The sequence below is a fragment of the Bombina bombina genome, chromosome 8, assembly GCF_027579735.1.
Source record: "Bombina bombina isolate aBomBom1 chromosome 8, aBomBom1.pri, whole genome shotgun sequence".
NCBI lineage: Eukaryota > Metazoa > Chordata > Amphibia > Anura > Bombinatoridae > Bombina > Bombina bombina.
The window spans coordinates 152,499,171-152,524,512 of record NC_069506.1 but is presented as its reverse complement, the minus strand read 5'-3'; the positions used below and the strand labels follow the sequence as shown (position 1 = coordinate 152,524,512).

Below are 25,342 nucleotides of genomic sequence, written 5' to 3'. Positions count from 1 at the left end.
TACCCCGGCGATCGGTGCTGCATAATGAAATACATCGCCGGGGCTTCCATTTTGCGTGGTGACGTCACGCGCAATAAACGTGATGACGTCACCGCACAACTTTAATTAACTTTAACAATTAAATATAGGAGCAGGTGGCATGCTGCTTAGAAGCCTGTATCTCAGGCATCTAAGCAGTTACATACCCCCAAGACCCACCGTTGGAAAGGTAATCGCCTAACCTTTACAACGGTGTAAGTTTTCGGGATCTGAAATAAATAAAAGAAAGTAAAAAACAATATTTTTAAAAATATTAAAAATAAAAAACTCTTTAAGAAAACCTTAGCACCCAGGTGGGAAAGTGCTTAGCACTCAAAGGGTTAAGGGCCATTGGTAGTTTATTGTAGACTAGGTTTTTTTTTTATTTTGGTGGCTTTTTTATTTTGATAGGGCGATTAGATTAGGTGTAATTTTTTTATTTTTGATAATTTGGTTTGTTATTTTTCATATTTTAGTGTTTGTTTTTTGTAACTTAGTGGGGTTTTTTGTAATTTAGTACTTTTAATAAGGTTTAATTGTATATTTAAATAACTTTAGTAGGGTTAGGTTTTTTTAATATGTAATTTAGTTTATTTAATTGTTTTTTTAATTTAATTGTAGTATAATAGGGTAGGTTAATTAATAGTTTAAAATTAGTTTATTTTAATTCTACAGGTAAGTTTTAATTTATATTAAGATAAGGATGTTGTAATTTTAATGCTCTCATATTAAACCTCCAGGCCCATTGATCATATCCCACATTTTATCATCAGCACCACTGTATTATGCCACATAAACATATCTATACAACTAATCCTTTTTGCTCCTTCGATACTACAGACCGCACCTTTTTCTTATACTTTTATACTAAGTCTAAAAAATCTATTTTGATAATACACTAGATATAGTCCCAGTTATACCTATTAGACAGAGAACGAGTTCCAAATACCCTTCAAATCTATATCACACTATATCAGTAGAACTTTATAGTGTAGACTACACACATATTATCTTCTAATTATTCATACATTAGAAATTATCTAGCAAGATCTACTTAACTTCGTACATCACCCGTTTTTTCACAGAAATATTACTAATAATATTTCACTCATAACCATTTGCGATCAAATAGATATATACATTTTTTATGTATGTTTTTTAATATATTTTTATATCTTAAACCCTATATTATTATAGCCATCGAATAAACTTCCTTATCGCTACATAGGCATTGTAATCGTTGAGTACCTTATACACTATTTATTATATATCCCTATGTAACCATTAACATTAGATTTTAGGAAGTTCCCCCCCCCTCCCTCTTCCCCCCTCCCTACACCAGCAAACAGCGGTTCTTATTCTTAACTATGACTAATCAGTTTTATATTAAATGCACCGCTATTCATACTGCATAATATACTCTGCAAATTCCAATAGCCTCTATTTTTTAGGTTTTAAAATCATTCTCCTCTCTTCATACATTATTATATTTTCTAATGCTTTTTAGTTGCAAAAAATGTATATTAATCGTTTATTACTTGGTTTGCCATTTATTTATATGACAGCGTTACATTGTGTCTTTATGTGTAACCGATGTATTGTGTTCTTTTATTGGTGGATGTTCCACCCAGTCATGACCCTTCTGGGCATTTTAAAAGTCCTGTTCATGACTATACTTTTATTCTTACCTGAGGAAACGGCCAGTGAGCATTACGGCCGAGAAACACGTTGTATTAGCTCATAATAAACCCCCCTTTTTTTATTCACATACATCCCTGTCCGCTGTCAATGTTTTTAATTTTCATCGTTTAACTACTGAGGCTAAAAGTTTTATTGGTTGAGCACTAACGGAGAAACGGTCCACACACGCAGCGTGTCTTAAGAGCTGCTTTACTTGTCAAGCTGTACCAACAGACTGCAGAAGCTGTATGTAGAGGAATCCCTCATACCGGTAATATTCTGTAATCATATGAACTGTATATTACTGAAGCTTCATATGTGGCGAACACTGGGAGCCACTCGATTTGCCGAGTTGAACAGCTGCACCACAGACACCTAATCAGCGCACACACGATGTGTGTAGAGGAGACGCTTGTATTCTCAGCATCCACGACCAGCCGCATACCTGCCAGAGGGGCACGACTTCCAGAACAGACCCCCAGCGTACTGACTGCTGTATAAAGGTCATCCCGCTTGTATGCACTACCTGTGAGTGCCAACTTGTTTGTGAGTACCCATCTTTTGATGCCGCTATTGCTTTTATTTACCTATTGCAGACGATGCTACTCTATTAGGCGCTCTCTCTCTCTCTCTCCTGTTTGCACCACCGGCTCCGGAGAGAAGCAGCCTCCTATTCTGTTGAATTTATCAGTGACCATATCACCCTGCTGGATTTATCAGTGACTATATTACTTTCCAATATTGTTTGGAGATTTTTTCTTTGACTCATTCCACAAGTTTCTTTAGGCTATCACCATATTTGTTTTCACCATATTTGCTCACTTGAATTTACCATATTGTGTATGTTTTTTATTTATAGTTTATATACATTTATATATATATATATTTTAGTATAGGATGTCCTGCTATTTATAATTTCAACCACTGTTTTATGGACCGGTTGTACACAGTTTAGGTCCCATATTTTTCCACCTACTATACGAGTCTCAGATATATTTGTTTATTCAGCACTATCAATCAACAGTGCACTGTCACATCGATCTGACCCTTATCATTATATTATTTATACTGCCCTTTTTTATATAACACTTTTTTATCTAAGAATATATTTCTTTTGAAGGGTCAAACAGAAATACACTGATCACATTGTTTACATTTGTAGCACGCCAAATATATGGTAGTTTAACTTTTTTCAAACACACATAGTTTTTGTATTTAATTTCTTTTGCGCACCCTATCGTATGCTCTCCTGCATAATTGTCTAATAAATGTTGTAATTTTAATTTAAAGTTAAGGGGTTGTTAGGTTTAGGGGTTAATATCTTAATTTAGTTTTTGGCGATGTGGGGGGCTGACGGTTTAGGGGTTAATAGGTTTAATTAGTGGTGGTGATGTGGGAGGCCAGAGGTTTAGGGATTAATAAGTTTATTTAGTGGCGGTGGTGTTGGGGAGCGGCGGAATAGGGGTTAATACATTTTATTTAGCTTGCGGCAATGTTGGGGGTGGCAAATTAGGGGTGTTTAGACTCGGGGTTTATGTTAGGGTGTTAGGTGTAAACGTAACTTGTTTTCTACCATATAAATCAATGGGGTATATTTCATTGCCTTGCAGCATCGAACATAAGCTTTCGGTGCTTTCAGACTCCCATTGATTTAGGCCTCAAGGGTGGTGAATTGAAAACCAGGTACGATGCGTTGGAATAACTATTTGATAAATGGGGAAAAGTATCAAAAAGAGCCGAATGTATATTTGGAACATCTGTAATGACGTAAGCATCGATCTGCGTCGTATTGAGATAGCGGGATTATATGTCACGTCACAAATTTCAACATTTGCCAGTCTTGAGACTTTGATAACTAGGTTGAATCAATCTCGCAACAATTACGAAGCGAAATTCCGGTGAATTTTTGGTTGACACTTTGATAAATAGGGGCTAGTCACTTTTGAGCCTCTTGTAGGCTCATCCAGCCTCACAAACAGATTGTTTCTCCAAGAAAAATCTCTAGGACCCCTTTTGCTCATCACCAGACCCCCTCCTCCCTGGAACTGATTTAAGTCTAGATTACTAGATTACAAGTGGAGCCCTATTTTATTGTGCGCCAGTAAAGGATAAAATGTGCCCCTTTACGGGCTCACAGTAAACAACCAGTTATTACAAGTTATTACAAGTGGCTGGTTAATACTCTTGCAAGTTCGTGGGAGCACTTTGCACTTAGCACAGATAAGATTTCTGGTTAATTAAAGAAATGTGCCCCAAGTGGGCAGTTGTTTTATATAAATAAAAAATATGACCATTTTTATTCTTTTAATTAAAAAAACTGCCCAAAGCCGTTATAAGGGGTTAAAGTGAGGGGATAGGGGTTGTTCGAAAAAAAAAAAACTCACTGAAAAGTGATTTTACATAAGGGTGAATGGGGACAGTATTTTCACTGTAAATATAAATGTATATGCTTATATGCATATATATTTATGTGTTAATATGTGTATATACACATATAAATACATAAATATATAGGTATATATTTATCTACATATATATTTTTAATTTGCTGCCCAATGCTGCACGAATTACCCCCTGCGCTGTGCTTGGTGCTTTGCCGTGTCTCAAGGCATAAGAACGAGGCTCCCATTGGAGCCTATGGAAGTGCGCTCTAGTGAGTGCATGGCTTACAGGCACATTTACACCCACTGGTGTTACTGAACCAGCTGATCAACTGTTTGGAGGTCAACCTGACTCACCCACTAGCTAAGGGCAACTGGTAAGCTCCTCAGGAATGATCCATCACAAGTAGTTCTACAACAACACCAGATGAATTGATCTCAGGCTTTAGCCACTTTCTGGCAAGATGTATCAAGTCAAACATCTGAGATCTGACTGTCTTATCCTTTCTGTAATTCCAGACATGAAACCTCTGTGCACAAACTGCATTTGTCACTCCCAGACATGCCAAGATTTCCAATTTTAACTTTTTATAGTCCTTGGTTTACTCTGGATCCAAATCATAGTAAGCTTTCTGGGGTTCTCCAATCAGTAATGTTGCAAGTAAACTCTCCCACTCAGTCACAAGCCAGACTTCACTCTCAGCGGTTCGCTCAAATCCCATCAGGTAAACATTGCCTGTAGTCAATATCTTCTGAAGGTAATTACTCACGCCAAACACTCTGGAACCTTGTGGTACTCCTGCCGCACTCCCGGACAGTCTCTCAGACAGGCTCTGGATATCCTGATGAATGGCATGAGTGGCACTTTGTTGCTCCTCTCTCAGCAAATGATGTGCCCCCGTTTGTTTAGCTGCCAGTTGCTTAATCAGGGCATCTGTATTTTCTTTCACCAGCACGAGTTCTTGTTGACTTAGCACCAGTTCTTTTAAAGCTTCAATATTACCTTGCTGTGTAGCATTGGTCTTTTGCTGCACTGCTACAGATTGGATCAGAGCTTTAACAACATCCTACATTTTTGCAAATTGTTTCCTTTCTACTTTACAGAATTATCAGTGTTCCTCTAGACAGCAGCACAACTCCATATCCTTTGTCTTGCACATACAGGTTCTCACTAGCAGTCTCACACTATTTTGCAGTAGTTGATTGACCATAATTAGCTGCAGGTGAGAAAATGTTAGTTTGTAGGGAAAACCTGAACTGGATTCCTCACCTGCAATTCTCTGCCACCTCCAAGCTGTGGAGTGGATTACTGGTCCGAAAAATACAATTATATAATATATTTTCAATACCACCGACAGCACTGCAAATATTGTATATTCCATCATACACAATACCTATATATATATATATATATATATATATATATATATATATATATATATATACAGTATAGATAGATAGATAGGTAGGTAGATATTTTACAAAAAATACATTAGATATACAGTATGTAGTATATGTAGAAATATTATTATATGTGTGAACAACAAAGGAATGTAAAATATTCCTAACTACCTTCGGGTTAGCACTGTAGGTTTAACTCCTGTCAGGTTAGCGTGCATGATAAGTGTTAGTTTTTATTCATGTTTGCGCTCTCCATTAAAGTCTATGGGGAGAAGAAATTAGTGTGGTCACAATATCTGAAGTCCTTTGGTCTGTGAATATTAGCTTTTGGTAGTGCAAACATTTTACTTTCAACTTGTAATACGTGTGCTAACCCGCATGCATTAAAAGTTTACTTCTAGAAGTGTTTGTCCATGAACGAAAGTGCCAATTAGCATGCCACTTGCAACCTGGCCCTATGAATTTATTAAGGGTGCTAGTGATGTTAAAAAGTTTACAGCATTGTTTGCAACAATGTATAACATTGCTACAAACATTCTTGCATTTATTGCTGCCATAGAATGCTGAAGACACGTGCACACTCCTGGGTTCTTATGAGTCTAATGAGTTATGAGTGAGAGCACCTTTTTATACATACAACACTTTGGATCACGGTTCTGGAGTGGTCAAGTACCCTGCATTGGAGTCTATTTGCCTTAGTAAAGCCAGGAGAGGGTCTGCTACTCTGCTTATACACCCAGAGATATCAGCTCGCTTCTACCAGCACATAAGGGTGCTTATAACAAATGTGAGTACCCTTTTGGCTACCTTTCCTGTTTATCCAGTTTGGATCCTGCTGATCTGCACATGAGGCGCCCCTCTGTTTTGTGTTTACTTCATACCTTGTTTTATGCTTCTACAAAGGATTCCAAGAGAACAAAGTGAATTAGATATTAAATGCACATTGGAAATGTGTTTAAAATGAAATCTAAACTATGAAAGTTTAATGTTGACTTTAGTATCCCTTTAATGAAACACTAATAATAATGGATAATACTCTATTTCTCCAATTGTCAAAGTGGCTATTGCTCTTTAAGGGAAATTAATTCAAAGTATGTGCTTCAGCATATTCTGTATTTAAAAGGACATTAAGCACAAACTGAAATCCCCTATAAAATGTATAATTAAGCTGAGCAAAAAAAAACATTGCAATGTACATTTATTATTTATTTTACCTTACAATCCTCTCATTTACATCTGCAAATTGTGTTTTATGCCCGTCTGCCAAAGATACAGAAGAGCAGGCTAAAGCTCTCCTGTGATTATCTTTGTACAGAGAAATGCTACAAAATCTCACATTTCACAGCAATGGAATACCAGCAACACAGATTCCTCAGGCTTCCTTAAGAACATAGTATCCCATTCCTGGTTTGAAATAACCCAGCTCTGCATATTTTACTACATGCCATTTTGGGCACACAAATGTTTGGCATACAAAATCAAATTGGCCTCATTACCAGCATTTGGAGTTTGCACAAGATTGAAGTGTTCATGCACCCAGCTTATCACCAGATTGCTGGCATTTTGCACACACCTGGGGTAAAGTAGTCACTAATCCACTAAGTTTTCGGAGAAGCATTTTTGCAAATACATAAAATCAGAGGCACTTGTGTGTGGTGTGCTGGGCTGCACACTGCTTGTTTAGTAGTGCGTGTGTGCATACCTGTGAGTTTATATTTGCAGGAAGCATCTGTAAGTCAATAAAATTCTCATGCTACCCAAAAACAAGTTTCCATTGATTACATGTCAGTTACGATTGAGCTACGGTCAGCACACTTGCAATTTATTTAATTACCAAAGTGTTTTCTACAGAACATTTTGCCAGTCAAGTTTCATTATGAGATAGCTGGGTGGGGGCAGTGTAATACTTTGCTAAATTATAACATTTTATAGATTTATAAATTATACTAAGCTGTCCAAAGCACACATTAAATGCATAATTTAACATAAATTGAATTAATTATAATAGTAAATGTTAGTTTAATATTGGCTTTCATTTTAGTCAGGTGGTCAGTAAAATCATCTCATTAACCCCTTGACCCAAAAAGTCGTATATATACATCATACGGTACTTTGACCATGGATAACGTATATATATTTGTCCTAGCTTCAGGAAGCTAAAGCAGCCTCGGCTGCAAAGTGACCGCAGAGAGCTGCTGTTCCGGAGTTGCAGGTATCGCTCTGCATATGGAAATGGAGCACAATTGGTGCTCCGGTTCCATATGAAGGAAGATGCATTATTGTTAAAGACAGTGATACAGTCTGTGTCACTGTCTATAACGATCATCCATTTGTGCTGGTCGGAGGTTCGGGAGGGATGAAGGTAGGTGGGTGGGCGGCACAGCGGTGGAGGGAGGGGCGGAACCCTACCTACAGGAAAATAAATTTGGAAAGGAGAATGAGGAAAGGGACGCTACATTATGACCGTGGGGAGGGGAGGGGATGGAGACCCCTACACTAAGGAAAATCATTTAAAAATAATACAAAATATTATAAAAAAAACAACAAAAATCCTATAAACTGGACAGTGGCAGACAGCTGCTAGTACCTAAAATGGCGGACACTATAAGGATGAGGCGCTAGCAACAAACACTATGCATTATCCGATTGGCTGTGCATCTGGTGACCTCTTTAATGGCGTGAATTTCATAAGTGTGGTGCACAGCTGCATTTAGCAGTCTTCTAATTGCTAAAAACTAATTGCAAAGCCATGCATGTCTGCTTTTTCGGAATAAAGGGGACCCCAGAGAACCTTTTACAACCATTTGTCTGCAGTAGTTATGTGTAAATAATTTTAGTGAGAAACCCAAAGTTTGTGAAAAAGTTAACAATTTTTTTAATATGATTGCATTTGGCTGTGAAACAGTGGCATGAAACATACCAAAAATGGGCCTAGATCTATACCTTGGGTTGTCAAGTAAAAAAATAAATATAGTTTTGATAGGGAAATAAAAAACAAAACAAAAACAAGGCTCTGTTTCTGTTTAAATGGAATGGTATCAAAAATGCTAAAAGTTTTTACTCTCTGAAATTCCCGGCAGCGAAATGGTTAAAAAGATAGAAAGGTAAACATTGAAATGTGCATATATATATATATATATATATATATATATATGTATATATATATATATATATATATATATATATATATACTTCCAGTAGCTAAAATGCTTCTGGTAAGAGTTATTACTATTCTTCTGCAGCATACACACATATCCTGTGAAGGTTCGTGCACCAGTATTCAAACACCACCAGTCAGGACTGGTTTGTATGACACAAATGACTTCTTTTTAGAAGCAATACACACTACCGCCAGCTGTCTGAGCAGGCATGGTGTTTGAATACAGGTGCACGGGCCCTCTCAGGTTATGTGCATATGCCACAGATAAACAGTAATTACTTTTACTAGAAGCATTTTTGCCTAAGGAAGTATATTAAAAAATACTTCTATTTCATATGGAAATGCACCCATGGACATTTCATTTTTGACCTTTCTCTCCCTTTAATAGGTCCGGGGAGACCATTTATTGGTGTTTCAAGAGAATGTATTTGGTCTGATGATTGTATGTGAATTATACATTTATTTTACTTTGTGCCTATGCACTTAGTGATTATTACCAGATTGGGGGGGGGGGGGGTGTAAATTTGTAAAATATATTATATACATCTCAGCTTCTTATTGTGACCAGACCAGATTTTTGCAGGAGCATTAGAACTGCAAAACATTTGTACAATTTTTGCAAATAATATAAGGCATCAAATACCTTGTCACAGGGGAATAATGATTATCATAGCTATGGCTGAACATATGCATATGTAGAAAAAACATTTGATTTTCTATTGCAAAAACATGACTGTAGTTTCTATTCATTACATAAAGATTACAAAACTCACATTCACGAAGAAAGAGATTATAGCCAGGCCATTGGGGTTGCGAGATGCTTCGCTGATATTGTTGTATAACTCCTGGTTATAATGAATCAGTTGTACCTGTAATAAGAGAAGGGTAGCATAAAAGGTCACTGGATAAAAGAAATAATAGAGAGTCTAAGGTCACAGATACAAATAGACAAGACGAATAAGTAGGAAAAAGAGAGAACAGACATGGACAAGTTCACAGGAACAGCTAACAAAACAGACAAAGAGGAGGTTTTGAAAGTGAGAACGAACACGGCAATTAGGAACCAAAAGCAGAATACCCATACTATTTAGCATTTGATTTAGGTTAAAGTGACAGTCTAGTCAAAATGAAACTTTCATGATTCAGAAAGGGCATGCAATTTTCAACAACTTTCCAATTTATTTTAATCATCAAATTTGCTTTGTTGTATTGGTTTTCTTTGTTGAAGGCTAAACCTAAGTAAGCTCATATGCTAATTTCTAAGACCTTGAAGGTCACCTCTTATCTCAGTGCATTTTGACAGTTTTTTTTAGATCAGTGTCTGTGCATATTCTTCTTTATAGTAGTGTATATTGCATGAAGTTATATGAAAATTGGTGTATACTGTCCCCTTAACATCCAATTATTACTAATTTAAACTCATGTGGATTGTAGGGTATCAGTTGATATCAACCGACCATTGCTCTGCAAATAAAAGGGCATGAAACGCAAAATTAAATTCTCATAGTTCAGATAGAGCATGCAATTTTAGGAGACTTCAGTTTACTTCTAATAGCAAATTGACTTTGTTTTCTTTGTATCCTTTGTGGAAAAGCATACCTTGGTATGCTCAAGAATAGTAATGCACTACTGGGAGCTAGCTGGTGATTGGTGGCTACACACATGACTTGTCATTGATTTACCAGATGTGTTTAGCTAGAAGCCAGCTGTGCATTGTTGTCCTGGAGCTGGCTTTAACTATGTGTTTAACCCATTCACAGGGACTAAAACATAGCTAAATGCAAACAATAGTCCAATAATACAATTCCAACACATTAGAGCATTTTGTTTTGCATGTTTATGTCAATTTAAATAGATGTGTTATTACAGTTATGGACCTTCATAGCAATTTGTTCATGATGATAACAGATAATGTGTGGACTTTTTAAACATATCTTATAAGTTAGTTTATGTAGCCCCATTTCTGGTTTGCATTTGATTCAGAAAATTAGTGTGAGGGGTAATTTGCTTCTGCATATATGCAGAATAACAGCAATCTAATATTATTATCCTTTATGTATTTATCTTTTACTTATATGTAGTACTGATGCATTGAGTTTTATCATTTGTGCTTTCATGCTTTATATCATTTTACCATTACTTGTGGCTATGCACTAGTTGGCTCACATTAGTATATGACAGTAACCCAGAGGCCAACTATCACATGCTTAGTTCAGCCAAGAGAACACATCTCAGCCTCCTCCACAATGACTCCACCCACTGGTCTCCCTGACTTAGACTCAAGCCTCCTGGCCCCAAAAATCTAACTTGCAGAACCATTCCTGCTGTAGTCTTTTCCACTAAGCTGTAACTACCATAAAAATGGGCATTACATATCTTTTCAAAGGGTTTTAAAATCTAATCCCTAATAGTTTTTGTGATCCCAGGAAAAATCAGAACTACATATATGTGCTTTGGAAACTTCTGGTTAGTGGGCAAATTCAAATGAGTCCTCTGAAGGGGAGAACAGAAGATAGAGGGTAGACTGCAATAATACATAAAAGACCACTAAATACAGTAGAATTGCATAATGAACAAGTGCATAATAAAAAGGCAATTCACTTGGGGGCAGATTTATCAAGCTCCGTATGGAGCCCCCTGAAGGCTCTCTGGAAACAGAAGTTATGAAGCAGTGGTCTAAAGACTGCTGCTTCATAACTTGTCCGCCTGCTCTGAGGTGGCGGATAGAAATCAATTAGATTGAATACGATCGGGTTGATTGACACCCCCTGCTAGCGCGAATCTGCAGGGGGCGGCATTGCACCAGCAGTTCACAAGAACTGCTGGTGCAATGATAAATGCTGACAGCGTATGCTGTTGGCATTTATCGATGTGCGGTGGACATGATACGCTACTTCGTATCATGTCCGCTCGCACATTGATTAATATGCCCCTTAATCTGAATTTAAAATAAGCAGTAGATTTTTTTCTGACAAATGTATTCTCCCTCATATGCCGACCTTCTGTATCATGTGACAGCCATCAGCCAATTACGTACTAGTAAATGTATATCCTATGAATTTGTGCACATGCTCAGTTGGAGCTGGTGCCTCAAAAAGTCTGTATATAAATAAAAAGAATGTGCAAAATTTGATAATAGAAGTACATTGAAAAGTCTCCCCATGTGTTAGGATGTTGTCACTCACTGCCTTAGGGCTAGATTGCAAGTTAGGTGCAAACGGTTTTGCACTAGCACAATCGTGATTTTGCGAGCCATTTTCATTCCGCTGATTTTACAAGTTCAGCAAAATTGTGATTGCGCTAGCGCAATGGCCTTTTATGCTTCAATCCTTTCCGCAATCTAAGAGCTGTGGAAAATTGTTTTCCAAAAATAAAAAGTTGCACAAAACACAACAAAAATAAATTACACTTGCACCCATAAACAAACTACAAACCCCTAAACCACCATCCCCCACATCACAGTACCAAAATAAAGGATTAACCCCTAAACTGCCACCCCCACATACCAAAACACTACAAAAATACATTACAAAGTACACATACACCCATAAATAAACTATTAACCCCTAAACCGCCATCCCCCATATTGCAAAGTACCTAAATAAAATATTAACCCCTAAACCCCCATCCTCCACATCACAGTACCTAAATAAATTATTAATCCCTAAACCACTATCCCCCCACATCGCAAAGTACATAAATAAACTATTAACCCTTAAACTGCCAGTCCCCCACATCGCAAACACTAAATAATACTATTAAACCCTAAACCGCCAGCCCATTACAACGCAAAGTCCTAAACTAACATCTAAACCCCCTTACCTAACACCCCATAACTTAACCCAAATTAAAATACACAAAAATTACAACATAAATCCTAACTACCATAAGAAAAACGTACCTGCAAAAATAAATAAAACCTAATCTTACCTTTAAAAAAAAAAATAACATTATTAAAAATAAAAAAACTCACATTAACAAAAATAAATAACCCTAACATTACAATAAAACAACAACCTAACAACTTGTAATACCAGCTGAACCCGACAAGCGCAAAAAGCCTAACTCTAGCGATGTTTTCACTAACGATCAGATTAAAAAATCACCCTTATGATGCAATGACAGTAGCAGCTTCTGCAATACAATCCCCACAACTAGGGGTTTTGTACTTTATTTCAGCAATAAAATGGACACATCAAATTCAATACACAAAGTGTGTTGATATAGTACAAAACTATCCGTTTTGACATGTTGGTCAGTAGAGAAGGGTTTTACAACGAAAATTTTTATGCAATAGTATTTCGAATCCTTTCTTTAAATGTAACATTTGATTCAAATTTTTTTAATAATTCGATTCAAATTATGCAATACTTGAATTTGAAAATTTTTAATTGCTATATTTGTAATAGCATTTCTAATCCCCTCTTTAAATGTAATATTTGAATTATGCAATATGCAAAATAGAAACATTTACATTTATATATTTGTATCTATTATGTATCAATTTACTAAATTCCTGACCACATAAACTATTGAACTTCTGAATAGTATTTGTTTAATCAAACTGCATTCAAAATTTCGAATGTGGATATTAGATCTGATGATGAACATTCGAAAATGAAAGTAACATTCAAAAACCGGAAATAACAGTTGCATACCGAATTTTAATGGGTTTTCATTCTTATCAACATTCGATTGTCCAAAACTAATGCCAACAGGACTTTGTTCTACCAAACGAATTACACTTTGAGCACATTCGTCCATCCCTAATTCTAAGGTGGTTTAGAATAATTCTATCATCTTGTGCATGTTGAATACACTCTAAAATCTCCACAGACACCATTTTAGATTTATATATGAATATATGGGGACCGGAATGTATCAAGCACCGGAAACAGAAGTTATGAAGCAGCGGTCCAAAGACCGCTACTCCATAACTTGTCCGCCTGCTCTGAGGCCGCGGACATCAATCCGCCCGATTCCATACGATTGGGCTGATTGACACCCCCTGCTAGTGGCCGATTGGCTGCAAATCTGCAGGGGGCGGTATTGCACAAGCAGTTCACAAGAACTGCTTGGGTAATGATAAATGTTGACAGAGTATGCTGTTGGCATTTATGGATGTGCGGCGGACATGATACGCTACATTGTATCATGTCCGCTTGCACATTAATAAATTGGCCCCATGGTCTAGATATATTACACCTATATTCAGCACTATTGTATAGCCCTTCGGCAGTGGGCAGGACAGACATTTACATACTGTATGTATATGTATTGTAGACATATAAAAGATATCTCACACAGATATCAAAATTGGCAGGAAACTCAAGAAAATTTGAACTATGGCCGCAACATCTATAAATGTTTAGCAATCACATTCTTTAAAAAAAAAATTGTATTTGATGCTTGAATTATGGTGATTCTAAATTACAGTAATTTCATCTTCTTAAACAGGATTTCTGTCAGTTATCAGGTATTTGTAATCCAGATTTAACAGTTTGCCACTCCATCTTGCTTATTTGCATATGAGATAAGTTGCAAAGGTTTTTACGTTAAATAGAAATCCCAAAAATCTTGTTTACATTATCTAGAACCCTGCATTGCCATCTTGTTTTAGTAATAGGTATTCAGCAAAAACAAAAAAAAATTGTACTGTATAGTGAGGTTTAGACGTTTGGGAGATATTTAAAACCTCATAATTTAGCAGTTTCACACTGTACAGTATGAGAAATGTTAAAATCCCATTATATAAATAAGATAAGTTGCAGCCACTTTCTTCTTATGGAAATTAATTTCCCGCAGTGCACTTCTTGATTCTAGACAGCAAATTGTTAGCAGATATGTATAGTCATATTGATGGCTTCTCCATAATACTCAGGGATTTAAGCTGCCTTTGGATATACATGTTGTTGCTATTAATCATGCATGTTGAACAGTTGCTGTTCCATAACTGATTTTTTTAGCAATATTAAAAAATATGAAGATTGTTGTAATCTCATTTGATTAAATCATATTTCCAGCATTCTGTTTGGGATGCATTTTAACTGTTTTTTATGTGCTTAGTAGTGGTTGTTTTCCTGTATAATGTTTATTATCTGACAATAGATAATATAATGTTTCTCTCAGAAAGTCTTTCAATTGATCTTTTGAAATTTCACAAGGTCAAGGGGTCACAAATTGCTTATCGCATGCCATTTATTTTGTGATTTTAGCAATACAAAGCTTCATGTAAAGGTCACTTTCAATGAGCTCATAGAAAGAAAAAAAAACATACAGAAAAATACTAGTGCTTTGAAGAGTGTTGAAAGTGTAAATGAGGCCATTCTTGTAGTTTATGCATTGCTAGGGTTGAAGGGTATCTTGCATAGAATGCATTTTAAAGGGGCATTCTCAGTCAAAACATAAATTATCTAATTAATTCGTTTTTGCATTAGCGTCCCTGTTACCAATGCATTAACCCCATAGATAAAGCTCTAGTTGAGAGTCTCAACCCATTGCAGCTTGTACGCAGGACACAAACTACGAGCCAATTGGAAGCAGTATACACATGTAGTCTTTATGTCATTTTGCTAAGTTTAAGTGTCAATGAACATGCTCACAAAACAACTCTGTACCACATGACCAGATAGACCCAAGGTATTTAAGCTACCATAGTTCAGTGTGTTCATTAGCTAAAATATAACAACATAGATTTTGATAGCAAATAAGAACCACTTGGTCCTTTCAGTCAGTCCATATTTCTTTTTGAGGTGTAAACTTAGTTAATTTTTAGGATAGCTTAATATATCAGGTATCCTTAAAGGGACACTAAACCCAATTTTTTTCTTTCATGATTCAGAAGCAACTTTCTAATTATCAATTTTTATTCATTCTCTTGCTATCTTTATTGTAAAAGTTTAGAAGCCGGCCCATATGTTTTGTGCAATATGTTGGCCTAGTGACATGGGATGTTAATTCAAGGATAAGAGAACATCTCTCCACCATATCTGTGGGTAAGGCAAAAACGCTGTTGGTACAACATTTTGTACAAAGGAACGATGGCAGATTGGATACCGTTTCCTGGTTTATAATCAAAAGGGTTACATTACCCAAGAGAGGGGGAGACAGACAGGCTTCTGGGAAGACAGGAGATGTATTGGATCTTTAAGTTGAAAACTCAAGTCCCTTTAGGGTTGAACTCATAGCATGATTTATTAAATTATTGGCAATGATCTGCACTCCTGTCTCCCCATTATAGCCTGAGTCTCTCTAGCCCCTAAACACACTAGTTGTATGTGTATATACTATTTAATAGTTTTATCCTACTGTATTATAGTTATGATCAAATTACTCACCTAGTTTTCTTTATCTCATTTAATCCACTGTTTATCCTGTATTATGAAATGTTGTTATAATAAAATATCACATGGATTTTATTAGGAATCACATAATATGTGACAAGCCGATATGGGATAGACTATTTATTTATTTACATAAGTAGTGCATTGTATATATATATATATATATATATATATATATATATATATATATATGATGTTTCCAATGGATAATGAAGATTTAATTTAGTTAGCTATATATACTCTATATTGTATTATGAATTATACAATCTTTGCACCGTTATTTACATGAAAATGAGGATCCCATTGAAGCCTATGAAGCATGCTCTTATGAGCGTTTGGCATCCATGCAATGCGAAACGCGAGGTGGCGTTTACATTGTAATACCAGCAGAAATGTACCTGCGCTGCTATCACTGGATGGAGCGCACATATCGTATAAGCCTAAGCGTGATATTGCGTTCCACTCAAAATCTAGCCAAAAATAAGCATAATCTCCATTGCTGTTGTAAACTTTGAAAACTGGTGGAAAATAAAAGATCTCTAAAGACTTTAATGGAAATACTTGTTATCACCATTTTACACAGTTTACAGCAGTTTACAACACTAATGGAAAGTAAGCCACATCATGTGTAATTTGATGATATCTTAATGAATTAGAATGCTATAGAAAAGGTCGCCACAAAGCACCATAGTTGACTTCTAACGTTTCCCAATACACACTCGAGTGGATGGTTACTAACTATTAAAGGGACATGAAAGTCAAAATGAAACTTTTATGGTTCAGATAGAGCGTGTAATTTTAAGAGACTTTTCAATTTACTTCTTATATGAAATGTATTTCGGTTTCTTGGTTTCCTATGTTGAAAAACCTAGGTACACTCAGGAGCAGCAAAACTTTACTGAGAGTTAACTGCTGATTAGTGGCCTCTTCTTGTCATTGTCTTACAAGATGTCTTTAGGAAGCTCCCAGTAAGATTTGCTTCACAGGATCTAACTTTTCAACAAAAGATACCCAAAGAGCAAACAAATATAATGTTAGAAGACAATTCAAAATTCTCCTAAAATGACATGTTCGCTCTGAATCATTTTATCCTAAAGTGATTGTAAAGTTTAATGAATTACTGCCCAGTATCTAAAAATTATCTTAAAAACAGGGGCACTTTAATTCAGTAAACTTTCCAAAGACGCTTTATAGTAAACATACCGCTGTTTCCCTGCCCGCATCTCCAGCTTCTTCCTATTGTTGCCTATATCCCTTGGCGTCCAGCTTGTGGGGCACGCAATGATTGGAGGAAGCCAGATTTGTCATCAATATCCTAAATACAGTAGGTGATGCGGGCATAGGAACGGCGGTATATTTACCACAACGCAATGGTAAAATATTTTTAAAAAGAAGCTTCTGTAAAGTATTATGAATTAAAGTGCCCCTGTTTTTAAGATTATTTTTAGATACTGGGCACTAATTCATTAGACTTTACAATCACTTTATATAATAATAGGTGGGACTTCAAAAGGAGCAATCCAAGCAAATTGTTAAAATTCTAATATATAATGTAACATGCTGCGAGTGCCATCTTTAGTACACAGATATGAAAAACAGCAGAGAAGAACACTGGGATCAAACAGCCAAATCACAGATAGTTTGGGTCAGCTATTTGGTAACTGTTAACATCACTTACCTCACCAGCTGCAGCTTTCTTGTTCATTAGATGTTCTGAACCATTCTCATTTTTGCTGCCAAAATGAAACATCACTTCATCAAGACGGTGATTGTATAAAAGGGGACCTCCTGAAATATTTACCGCCTGGTGCTTGTCTATTCGAAGGGATACGTGGCGTCCTGTGTTGTGCATTGTTCCGCTTATCTAAAATAAATTTAAAAAAAATCAAACTGGAAAATTAAAGTAATAGAGATTACTAAGTAATAACAGTAGCTGTCAACAGAAGAATATTTTCATATTTTCACATATTATAATTTTTATATTATTTTTTTATGTTTTTTTGTATTTATTTTTTGGGTACTGGATAATTATTTTTTAATATATTATGTACAATACAAGTATGATAGCTTGCTAACACTTTCAGTCAAGAAAATTTTTAAAACAAGCTCACACTGAAAAATCAGTCAGGTCTGTGAGGTAGCTTGTAGAATTTATAAAAGTTAAATACTCTGCATCGTGCATGGGCCATTTACTACATTTCGGGATGACAAGATGAACACGTTATACAAAAAATGCTACATTTATTAATTGTTCGCTTAGTATTTTGTAAGTAAAATAGCAAACAACATGAATTTGAATTGTACACAATTAATTTCATATTCATAGATACAGTTCTGTACAACAATCTAAAATACAAAGTCTAAAATAAATACAATTTTAATTTTATCGAGTAATATATTATACATCTATAGGTCTTACAGTCGCTGTCAGTGGGGCTGAGCAAGCCATTCCTTTTACACATTTGAAGTTTTCTCAAATGCCTGCGTATAATGCAAATTTTCTCTCAATTTGAGAATGAATTCTGTTTCATGTTTACCATTAAAAGGTTGATGGGGTTGGCTGAGTTATTTTGAAGTGCTTAAACCAGAAACAAGATATTCTATTTAAATATATAGATTATTTCATTTTTTAAAAATATAATTTATTAAATTAACCTTTTAACACCGTTCTGACATTCTGTTTCGTCCTAACCACGATGGGCTTTAGCACTGTTAGGACGGAATAGAACGTCCTAACCATTTGGCTGTCCTGCGATCGTGGTCTGGAGGGCGTGCCTAGCGTCATAGGGACGGCCCCCTGATTAAATCCCATCATTGAAATATCGCGATCGTTGTTCCGATGTAGACAAATTAAACTGTCATCAAAGGGTTAAAAGATTTTTATTTTATTTTTAAAAATGCACAACTTTACAGAGATAACCAAAAAAAGGCAAATGCTGTCCTAAGGAATGCAATAAAAATATATATTAGTTTCATTTTATATACCATGTATGGTAACATCATTGTAGTCAATATTTTGTTGGATGATAAGTGAGCGCTCATTAAAAGGACTTTTCCTCTCTTTCATGTGATTAATTATCCCTCTAGTTCATTCACAAGAGGAAGCAATGACTAATGCAGAACAACCTCCCCTTCAGTTAAAACTAGTGTTTTTTCTGCAGGCACTCACTACTTAAAGGGTTATGATACCCTAATGTTAAAGCACTTGAAATTGATGCAGCATAGCTGTAAAATAAATTGACTAGAAAATATCACCTGAATATCTCTATGTAAAAAAGTAAGATATTTACCTGAAACTTCCCTAAGTTATCACACCCCAATGTAAAGAGATTTTAGTCCCAGGACATCCAAGTGAGTGTGAATCTAGCATGTGCAGGCGCAGTCATGTTATTTTCCTATTCAGTTTAATGAAGTTTTATGGAGAAATCTCATGAGATTTAAATGGAATCACATGAGATCACAGCAAAACAATTCAATACCTCAGCACTTGCAGCTTTAGAGGAGCTCTAACTTTTCACAAAGCACTTACTCTGGTGAGCTGAAGAGATGTTGAGGTAAAATATCTTCCTTTTTACAAAGAGATGTTTGGGTGATATTTTCATGTCAGCTTTTTACAGTTATGCTGCATCACTTTTAATTGATTTAGCAAATCAGTATAATGTCCCCATTACAGTAATTATGTGCATATTAGAGGGACATGCAAATCCTCATTTGAAACTAAAGAATACCCTCTAGTGGTAAGGGGCTCAAACATGTGTTATTTAGAGACTTCTTATCCACATCATGATCAAGGAGAACGTCTCCCTGCCTGTGGCAACTTCCTAATTGTGTGTGACATTATCACATACAACACAATTTAATTGTCCCATCAGAACCTGCCTAGGAAACATAAAAGGACAGTAAAGTCAAAAAATGTATTTCATGATTCAAATAGAACACACCATTTTAAGCAACTTTCAAATTCACTGCTGTTAACTAATTGTCTTTGTTTTCTTGATATCCTTTGTTGAAAAGAAAACCTAGGTAGGCTAAAGAGCAGCAATGCACTACCGAGAGCTACTGTAGATGTTGATTGGTGGCTGTACATATATACCGCTTGTTATTAGCTTATCCAGTATGTTCAACTAGCTCCCAGCAGCGTACTGCTGTTCCTTCAAAAAAAGGATAAAGAGAGAATGAAGCAAATTTGATAATAGATGTAAATTGAAAAGTTTTTTTAAAAATGTTTCTTTCGTGATACTGATATAGATATCAGTATCACGAAAGTAACATTTTGTGTTTCATTTCTGTTTAATTAGAAGAACCTCCTTAATATGTCATTGGACAATGAGGACATTATAGCAGGTTCCACCACAATAAAGCTTGTAACCAACTATTAGATATGTGTAATAAAGGGGACTATGCTCAGGGATAGGCACAGACAAAGGCTGTGGCGGACATTTTCCAAAGGACAGACTTTAGTGAAGGACACCAAGGTACATTTCAAATTAAAAGCATTTTATAGTGCTTGGTGTTATTATACTGATGCAGATACCACTGATCCTATAACCAGCCCTCCTCTGGCTATACCCATGAGCCAGTGTCACTACTGTGTCATTATATAGCGCTGGGTGTTATTATACTGATGCAGATACCACTGATCCTATAACCAGCCCTCCTCTGGCTATACCCATGAGCCAGTGTCACTACTGTGTCATTATATAGTGCTGGGTGTTATTATACTGATACAGATACCACTGATTCTATAACCAGCCCTCCTCTGGCTATACCCATGAGCCAGTGTCACTACTGTGTCATTATATAGTGCTGGGTGTTATTATACTGATGCAGATACCACTGATTCTATAACCAGCCCCCTTCTGGCTATACACATGTGCCAGTATCACTACTGTGTCTTTATATAGTGCTGGTTGTTATTATACTGATGCAGATACCACTGACCCTATAACCAGCCCTCCTCTGGCTATACCCATGATCCAGTGTCACTACTGTGTCATTATATAGCGCTGGTTGTTATTATACTGATGCAGATACCACTGATCCTATAACCAGTCCTCCTCTGGCTATACCCTTGTGTCAGTGTCACTACTGTGTCATTATATAGTGCTGGGTGTTATTATACTGATGCAGATACCACTGACCCTATAACCAGCCCTCCTCTGGCTATACCCTTGTGTCAGTGTCACTACTGTGTCATTATATAGTGCTGGGTGTTATTATACTGATGCAGATACCACTGATCCTATAACCAGCCCTCCTCTGGCTATACCCATGTGTCAGTGTCACTACTGTGTCATTATATAGTGCTTGGTGTTATTATACTGATGCAGATACCACTGACCCTATAACCAGCCCTTGTCTGGCTATACACATGTGCCAGTGTCACTACTGTGTCATTATATAGTGCTGGGTGTTATTATACTGATGCAGATACCACTGATCCTATAACCAGCCCTCCTCTGGCTATACCCTTGTGTCAGTGTCACTACTGTGTCATTATATAGCGCTGGTTGTTATTATACTGATGCAGATACCACTGATCCTATAACCAGCCCTCCTCTGGCTATACCCATGAGCCAGTATCACTACTGTGTCATTATATAGTGCTGGCTGTTATTATACTGATACAGATACCACTGATCCTATAATCAGCCCTCCTCTGGCTATACCCATGTGCCAGTGTCACTACTGTGTCATTATATAGCGCTGGTTGTTATTATACTGATGCAGATACCACTGATCCTATAACCAGCCCTCCTCTGGCTATACCCATGATCCAGTGTCACTACTGTGTCATTATATAGCGCTGGTTGTTATTATACTGATGCAGATACCACTGATCCTATAACCAGTCCTCCTCTGGCTATACCCTTGTGTCAGTGTCACTACTGTGTCATTATATAGTACTGGGTGTTATTATACTGATGCAGATACCACTGATCCTATAACCAGCCCTCCTCTGGCTATACCCATGTGTCAGTGTCACTACTGTGTCATTATATAGTGCTTGGTGTTATTATACTGATGCAGATACCACTGACCCTATAACCAGCCCTTGTCTGGCTATACACATGTGCCAGTGTCACTACTGTGTCATTATATAGTGCTGGGTGTTATTATACTGATGCAGATCCCACTGATCCTATAACCAGCCCTCCTCTGGCTATACCCTTGTGTCAGTGTCACTACTGTGTCATTATATAGTGCTGGGTGTTATTATACTGATGCAGATACCACTGATCCTATAACCAGCCCTCCTCTGGCTATACCCATGAGCCAGTGTCACTACTGTGTCATTATATAGTGCTTGGTGTTATTATACTGATGCAGATACCACTGACCCTATAACCAGCCCTTGTCTGGCTATACACATGTGCCAGTGTCACTACTGTGTCATTAAATAGTGCTGGGTGTTATTATACTGATGCAGATACCACTGATTCTATAACCAGCCCTCCTCTGGCTATACCCATGAGCCAGTGTCACTACTGTGTCATTATATAGTGCTGGGTGTTATTATACTGATGCAGATACCACTGACCCTATAATCAGCCCTCCTCTGGCTATACCCATGAGCCAGTGTCACTACTGTGTCATTATATAGTGCTGGGTGTTATTATACTGATGCAGATAACACTGACCCTATAACCAGCCCCCCTCTGGCTATACCCATGTGCCAGTGTCACTACTGTGTCTTTGTATAGTGCTGGGTGTTATTATACTGATACAGATACCACTGATTCTATAACCAGCCCCATTCTGGCTATACTCATGTGGCAGTGTCATTACTGTGTCATTATATAGTGCTTGGTGTTATTATACTGATGCAGATACCACTGATCCTATAACCAGCCCTCCTCTGGCTATACCCATGTGCCAGTGTCACTACTGTGTCATTATATAGTGCTGGGTGTTATTATACTGATGCAGATACCACTGATCCTATAACCAGCCCTCCTCTGGCTATACCCATGTGCCAGTGTCACTACTGTGTCATTATATAGTGCTTGGTGTTATTATACTGATGCAGATACCACTGGTCCTATAACCAGCCCTTCTCTAGCTATACCCATGTGCCAGTGTCACTACTGTGTCTTAATATAGAGCTGGGTGTTATTATACTGATGCAGATACCACTGATCCTATAATCAGCCCTCCTCTAGCTATACCCATGTGCCAGTGTCACTACTGTGTCATTATATAGTGCTTGGTGTTATTATACTGATACAGATACCACTGATCCTATAACCAGCCCTCCTCTGGCTATACCCATGTGCCAGTGTCACTACTGTGTCATTATATAGTGCTTGGTGTTATTATACTGATGCAGATAACACTGACCCTATAACCAGCCCTCCTCTGGCTATACCCATGTGCCAGTGTCACTACTGTGTCTTAATATAGAGCTGGGTGTTATTATACTGATATACCATTGATCCTATAACCAGCCCTCCTCTGGCTATACCCATGAGCCAGTGTCACTACTGTGTCATTAAATAGTGCTGGGTGTTATTATACAGATGCAGATACCACTGATCCTATAACCAGCCCTCCTCTGGCTATACCCATGAGCCAGTGTCACTACTGTGTCATTATATAGTGCTTGGTGTTATTATACTGATGCAGATACCACTGATCCTATAATCAGCCCTCCTCTGGCTATACCCATGTGCCAGTATCACTACTGTGTCTTTGTATAGAGCTGGGTGTTATTATACTGATGCAGATACCACTGATCCTATAACCAGTCCTCCTCTGGCTATACCCTTGTGCCAGTGTCACTACTGTGTCTTTATATAGAGCTGGGTGTTATTATACTGATGTAGATACCACTGATCCTATAACCAGCCCTCCTGTGGCTGTACCCATGAGTCAGTGTCACTACTGTGTCTTTGTATAGTGCTTGGTGTTATTATACTGATGCAGATACCACTGATCCTATAACCAGCCCTCCTCTGGCTATAACCAAGAGCCAGTGTCACTACTGTGTCTTTGTATAGTGCTTGGTGTTATTAAACTGATGCAGATACCACTGATCCTATAACCAGCCCTCCTCTGGCTATACGCATGTGCCAGTGTCACTACTGTGTCTTTATATAGAGCTGGGTGTTATTAAACTGATGCAGATACCACTGATCCTATAACCAGCCCTCCTCTGGCTATACCCATGAGCCAGTGTCACTACTGTGTCATTATATAGCGCTGGTTGTTATTATACTGATGCAGATACCACTGACCCTATAATCAGCCCTTGTCTGGCTATACCCATGTGCCAGTGTCACTACTTTGTCTTTGTATAGAGCTGGGTGTTATTATACAGATGCAGATACACATCCAGTACTTCAGCTTTATTTATGCCATAACTTATTACCTAATATCGCTAGCAGTCTCTTGACAAGCCACTAACTTTATTCACACTACATATTTTTTTTATTCCTATTATTTAATCAGAAAGAAAATATATACTGCCAGGGCTAGTCACGGACACCAGTGTCCATGTACGGACACCTTGCCTATCCCTGACTATGCTCATACATTTTAAGTTTAACCTCTTTTGTTTTATCAGTAAATTAGTAACAGACGCCTAGATTAAGAGTTGTGCATTTGTGTTTTAACGCTGGAAAAATTTCAGCATTAAAACAGCAATGCAACCATTACAAGTCTTGTAAGTATAGCTGTACCGCAAGCCTTTTAGCCTGTAACGCAATGTCAGTCCCGCACTCGTAAAAATGACGTTTTTTTCATGGGACTTCTATAGCGCAACCATTACGAGTTTTGCGGTGAGGCTAAAAAACCTGCGTTACAGCCTAAAACAACAAGATTTTTAACGCCATCTAAAAGTAGTAGTTATGAGTTTTACACTACAAAACTGCTACAGAGTGCACAAAACACCCATAAACTACCTATTAACCCCTAAATTGAGGTGCTCCCACATCACAAACACTATATTAAAGTTATTAACCCCTAACCTGCCGCTTCCGACATTGCCGCCACTAAAAATAATTATTAACCCCTATTCTGCCACTCCCCGACATCGTCGCCACTATTATAAAGTTATTAACCCCTAAATCGTTGCCCTCCCACATCGCAAACACTATTTAAATATTATTAACCCCTAATCTGCAGTCCGCCCCCACAATACTTAAGTTATTAAGCCCTACACCACCGCCACTATAATAAATCTATTAAACCCTAAATTGAAAGCCCCCCACATCGCAATAAACTAAATAAAACTAGTAACCGATAAACCTAGCGCCCCCCTAATTTTAGATTAAAATTAAAATTTCCCTAGCTTAAATTAAATTAAAATTTACCTGTCAAATTAAATAAAACTAAGTTTAAACTAACAATTAAACTAA

At 37.1% G+C, this 25,342-nt stretch overlaps 1 protein-coding gene across 1 annotated transcript in view; it reads right to left on the bottom strand.

Moving 5' to 3' along the window:
• Positions 1-25,342, bottom strand: part of LOC128638900 (carbonic anhydrase-related protein 10-like) — a gene marked incomplete at its 5' end in the record, with an annotated part of 449,343 nt that overhangs the window by 139,733 nt on the left and 284,268 nt on the right. Inside the window, 2 exons of the mRNA XM_053691030.1 lie at positions 9,414-9,509; positions 17,662-17,847. Coding sequence (XP_053547005.1) covers positions 9,414-9,509; positions 17,662-17,847 — 282 coding nt within the window. The remainder of the gene's footprint in view (positions 1-9,413; positions 9,510-17,661; positions 17,848-25,342) is intronic.